The 5,687-nt window shown below is 49.8% G+C and overlaps 1 protein-coding gene across 8 annotated transcripts; it reads left to right on the top strand.

Annotated features, from left to right (window-relative positions):
* The first annotated feature begins 6 nt into the window (after positions 1-6).
* LOC127926124 (uncharacterized) lies at positions 7-2,698 on the top strand. 8 transcript variants are annotated; one of them, XM_052511502.1, is made up of 2 exons: positions 7-2,250; positions 2,570-2,698. In XM_052511502.1, the coding sequence occupies exon 1, from the start codon at positions 254-256 to the stop codon at positions 1,031-1,033; it is 780 nt and encodes a 259-aa protein (XP_052367462.1). In that variant the 5' UTR covers positions 7-253; the 3' UTR covers positions 1,034-2,250; positions 2,570-2,698. The 8 variants fall into 8 exon arrangements, with proteins under 8 accessions (XP_052367462.1, XP_052367463.1, XP_052367464.1 ...); XM_052511503.1 differs by having other exon boundaries at positions 7-2,210; XM_052511504.1 differs by having other exon boundaries at positions 7-2,090.
* Positions 2,699-5,687: the final 2,989 nt, after the last annotated feature.

Here is a 5,687-nt window from a genome sequence, read left to right on the forward strand (position 1 = left end):
CCATAGTGGCAAAATAATTACAATTTAGCAATTAAACACTGGAATGATAGATGTGCAGAAGATGAATGTGCAAGTAGAGACACTGGGGTGCAAAGGAGAAAGTTGGAATTGGCTTTGGGGATGACTAGTGAAATATACCTGTTGGAGCGCCTTCTACGGGTGGGAGTTTCTATGGTGACCAGTGAAATATACCTGCTGGAGCGCGTGCTGCTATGGTGACCAGTGAAATATACCTGCTGGAGCGCGTGCTGCTATGGTGACCAGTGAAATATACCTGCTGGAGCGCGTGCTACAGGTGGGAGTTTCTATGGTGACCAGTGAAATATACCTGCTGGAGCGCGTGCTACAGGTGGGAGTTTCTATGGTGACCAGTGAAATATACCTGCTGGAGCGCGTGCTACAGGTGGGAGTTTCTATGGTGACCAGTGAAATATACCTGCTGGAGCGCGTGCTACAGGTGGGAGTTTCTATGGTGACCAGTGAAATATACCTGCTGGAGCGCGTGCTACAGGTGGGAGTTTCTATGGTGACCAGTGAAATATACCTGCTGGAGCGCGTGCTACAGGTGGGAGTTTCTATGGTGACCAGTGAAATATACCTGCTGGAGCGCGTGCTACAGGTGGGAGTTTCTATGGTGACCAGTGAAATATACCTGCTGGAGCGCGTGCTACAGGTGGGAGTTTCTATGGTGACCAGTGAAATATACCTGCTGGAGCGCGTGCTACAGGTGGGAGTTTCTATGGTGACCAGTGAAATATACCTGCTGGAGCGCGTGCTACAGGTGGGAGTTTCTATGGTGACCAGTGAAATATACCTGCTGGAGCGCGTGCTACAGGTGGGAGTTTCTATGGTGACCAGTGAAATATACCTGCTGGAGCGCGTGCTACAGGTGGGAGTTTCTATGATGACCAGTGAAATATACCTGCTGGAGCGCGTGCTACAGGTGGGAGTTTCTATGATGACCAGTGAAATATACCTGCTGGAGCGCGTGCTGCAGGTGGGTGCTACTATGGTGACCAGTGAGCTGAGATAAGGTGGTGCTTCACCTAGCAAAGACTTTTAGATGACTTGGTTTGGTAACGAATATGAAGCGAGGGTCAGCCAACGAGAGCATACAGGTCGCAGTGGTGGGTAGTATATGGGGCTTTGGTGACAACGGATGGCACTGTGATCCAATTTGCTGAGTAGAGTGTTGGCTATTTTGTAAATGACATCTCCGAAGTCGAGAATCGGTAGGATAGTCAGTTTTATGAGGGTATGTTTGGCAGCATGAGTCAAGGATGCTTTGTTGCGAAATCGGAAGCTGATTCTAGATTTAATTTTGGATTAGAGATGCTTAATGTGAGTCTGGAAGGAGAGTTTACACTCTAACCAGACACCTAGGTATTTGTAGTTGTCCACATATTCTAAGTCAGAACCGTTCAGAGTAGTGATGCTGAACGGGCGGGCAGTGATTGGTTGAAGAGCATGCATTTAGTTTTACTTGCATTTAAGAGCAGTTAGAGGTCACAGAAGGAGAGTTGTATGGCATTGAAGCTCGCCTGGAGGTTAGATAACACAGTGTCCAAAGAAGGGCCAGAAGTGTATCAGAGAATCACCATGATCTCTGAGTGTTGGAGTGGGCCCCTGGCTATCTGTAATGATGTCTGAGTGTTGGACTGGGCCCCTGTCTATCTGTAATGATGTCTGAGTGTTGGAGTGGGCCCCTGGCTATCTGTAATGATGTCTGAGTGTTGGAGTGGGCCCCTGGCTATCTGTAATGATGTCTGAGTGTTGGAGTGGGCCCCTGGCTATCTGTAATGATGTCTGAGTGTTGGAGTGGGCCCCTGGCTATCTGTAATGATGTCTGAGTGTTGGAGTGGGCCCCTGGCTATCTGTAATGATGTCTGAGTGTTGGAGTGGGCCCCTGTCTATCTGTAATGATGTCTGAGTGTTGGAGTGGGCCCCTGTCTATCTGTAATGATCTCTGAGTGTTGGAGTGGGCCCCTGTCTATCTGTAATGATCTCTGAGTGTTGGGGTGGGCCCCTGTCTATCTGTAATGATCTCTGAGTGTTGGGGTGGGCCCCTGTCTATCTGTAATGATGTCTGAGTGTTGGGGTGGGCCCCTGTCTATCTGTAATGATCTCTGAGTGTTGGAGTGGGCCCCTGTCTATCTGTAATGATGTCTGAGTGTTGGAGTGGGCCCCTGTCTATCTGTAATGATCTCTGAGTGTTGGAGTGGGCCCCTGTCTATCTGTAATGATCTCTGAGTGTTGGGGTGGGCCCCTGTCTATCTGTAATGATGTCTGAGTGTTGGGGTGGGCCCCTGTCTATCTGTAATGATCTCTGAGTGTTGGAGTGGGCCCCTGTCTATCTGTAATGATCTCTGAGTGTTGGGGTGGGCCCCGGTCTATCTGTAATGATGTCTGAGTGTTGGAGTGGGCCCCTGGCTATCTGTAATGATGTCTGAGTGTTGGAGTGGGCCCCTGGCTATCTGTAATGATCTCTGAGTGTTGGAGTGGGCCCTGTCTATCTGTAATGATCTCTGAGTGTTGGGGTGGCCCCTGTCTATCTGTAATGATGTCTGAGGTGTTGGGGTGGGCCCCTGTCTATCTGTAATGATCTCTGAGTGTTGGAGTGGGCCCCTGTCTATCTGTAATGATCTCTGAGTGTTGGGGTGGGCCCCTGTCTATCTGTAATGATCTCTGAGTGTTGGAGGGCCCCTGTCTATCTGTAATGATGTCTGAGTGTTGGAGGGGCCCTGTCTATCTGTAATGATGTCTGAGTGTTGGAGTGGGCCCCTGTCTATCTGTAATGATGTCTGAGTGTTGGAGTGGGCCCCTGTCTATCTGTAATGATGTCTGAGTGTTGGAGTGGGCCCCTGTCTATCTGTAATGATCTCTGAGTGTTGGACTGGGCCCCTGTCTATCTGTAATGATCTCTGAGTGTTGGAGTGGGCCCCTGTCTATCTGTAATGATGTCTGAGTGTTGGAGTGGGCCCCCGTCTATCTGTAATGATCTCTGAGTGTTGGACTGGGCCCCTGTCTATCTGTAATGATCTCTGCGTGTTGGAGTGGGCCCCTGTCTATCTGTAATGATCTCTGAGTGTTGGAGTGGGCACCTGTCTATCTGTAATGATCTCTGAGTGTTGGAGTGGGCCCCTGTCTATCTGTAATGATCTCTGAGTGTTGGAGTGGGCCCCTGTCTATCTGTAATGATCTCTGAGTGTTGGAGTGGGCCCCTGTCTATCTGTAAATTATAAAATGTTGCCGTCTGCTTTATTTAAGTAATTCTAAATTATTTATGCTTTCACTTTATTGACATTTTATCAGATGTTCTTATCCAGAGTGACTGTCAGTTGTGTAGTAGCATTATCATACTGGTCCCCCGCGTTTATAGAACCCACAACCATGGCGGTGCCATGCTCTACCAACTGAACCCTGGCGGTGCCATGCTCTACCAACTGAACCCTGGCGGTGCCATGCTCTACCAACTGAACCCTGGCGGTGCCATGCTCTACCAACTGAGCCCTGGCGGTGCCATGCTCTACCAACTGAACCCTGGCAGTGCCATGCTCTACCAACTGAACCCTGGCGGTGCCATGCTCTACCAACTGAACCCTGGCAGTGCCATGCTCTACCAACTGAGCCCTGGCGGTGCCATGCTCTACCAACTGAGCCCTGGCGGTGCCATGCTCTACCAACTGAGCCCTGGCGGTGCCATGCTCTACCAACTGAGCCCTGGCGGTGCCATGCTCTACCAACTGAACCCTGGCGGTGCCATGCTCTACCAACTGAACCCTGGCGGTGCCATGCTCTACCAACTGAGCCCTGGCGGTGCCATGCTCTACCAACTGAACCCTGGCGGTGCCATGCTCTACCAACTGAGCCCTGGCGGTGCCATGCTCTACCAACTGAGCCCTGGCGGTGCCATGCTCTACCAACTGAGCCCTGGCGGTGCCATGCTCTACCAACTGAGCCCTGGCGGTGCCATGCTCTACCAACTGAACCCTGGCGGTGCCATGCTCTACCAACTGAACCCTGGCGGTGCCATGCTCTACCAACTGAACCCAAGATGCCATGCTCTACCAACTGAACCCAAAGTGCCATGCTCTACCAACTGAACCCAAAGTGCCATGCTCTACCAACTGAACCATGGCGGTGCCATGCTCTACCAACTGAACCCAAGATGCCATGCTCTACCAACTGGACCCAAGATGCCATGCTCTACCAACTGAACCCAAAGTGCCATGCTCTACCAACTGAACCCAAGATGCCATGCTCTACCAACTGAACCCTGGCGGTGCCATGCTCTACCAACTGAACCCAAGATGCCATGCTCTACCAACTGGACCCAAGATGCCATGCTCTACCAACTGAACCCAAAGTGCCATGCTCTACCAACTGAACCCAAGATGCCATGCTCTACCAACTGAACCCTGGCGTGCCATGCTCTACCAACTGAACCCTGGCGGTGCCATGCTCTACTAACTGAACCCTGGCGGTGCCATGCTCTACCAACTGAACCCTGGCGTGCCATGCTCTACCAACTGAACCCTGGCGGTGCCATGCTCTACCAACTGAACCCTGGCGGTGCCATGCTCTACCAACTGAACCCAAAGTGCCATGCTCTACCAACTGAACCCAAAGTGCCCTGCTCTACCAACTGAACCCTGGCGGTGCCATGCGCTACCAACTGAACCCAAGATGCCATGCTCTACCAACGGATTCACAGGGGACACTGTGATACTTAAGTATATTTTAGCAATTACATTTGCTTTTGATACTTACGTATATTTCAAAGCAAATTCTTTTAGACTTTTACTCAAGTAAGTTTTAACTGGGTGACTTTGACTTCAGTCATTTTCTATTAAGCTATCTTTTCTTTAACACAAGTATGACATTTTGGTTATTTTTCCACCACTGCTATCTAGTAGGGTTAATGAACAGTACTACACTACATGACCGAAAGTATGTGGACACCTGCTCATCTCATTCAAAAATCATGGGTATTAACATGGAGACGGTCCCCCTTTGCTGCTATAACAGCCTCCACTATTCTATTCCTATCTGTCTTTAATCTGAGCCTAGAGGAACGTTTTTGTCCTCAGGCCTGGAGGGAAGCCAAAGTCATTTCGCTACCCGATAGTGGTTCTAACAGCAGACCTATCAGCTTGCTGCCAGCTCTTAGCAAACGGTTGGAAAAAACAGTGTTTGTATCAAGGCACAAGGTGAGATCCAGATACAGACACAGGAGGCAGATGGTTGGAGTCTTACCATGTTTATTCATCCAAAAAGGGGGTTAGGCAAGAGAATGGTCGTGTTGAAGGCTGAAGGTCAAAACCAGAGTCCAATAGGCACTGAAAAGCAGATTCAAGGTCAGGGCAGGTGGGAAAGTAGTCCAGAGTCAGGCAGGAACCAAAACCAGGAAGACTATCAAAAGGAGAATAGAAAAGGAGTATGGGGAAAAAACACGTTGGTTGACTTGACTAACATACAAGATGAAGGGTTAAGTACACTGGTACAGAGAGACAGGAAACACAGGGATAAATACACTGGTACAGAGAGACAGGAAACACAGGGATAAATACACTGGTACAGAGAGACAGGAAACACAGGGATAAATACACTGGCACAGAGAGACAGGAAACACAGGGATAAAGACACTGGTACAGAGAGACAGGAAACAGGATAAAGGCGAGACACTG

This window comes from Oncorhynchus keta, unplaced genomic scaffold (assembly GCF_023373465.1).
Source record: "Oncorhynchus keta strain PuntledgeMale-10-30-2019 unplaced genomic scaffold, Oket_V2 Un_contig_6922_pilon_pilon, whole genome shotgun sequence".
Lineage (NCBI taxonomy): Eukaryota > Metazoa > Chordata > Actinopteri > Salmoniformes > Salmonidae > Oncorhynchus > Oncorhynchus keta.

Excerpts from the sequence above, each read along its gene's own strand:
- LOC127926124 (XM_052511502.1), top strand. The coding sequence starts at position 254 with ATGGTGACCAGTGAAATATACCTGCTGGAGCGCGTGCTACAGGTGGGA.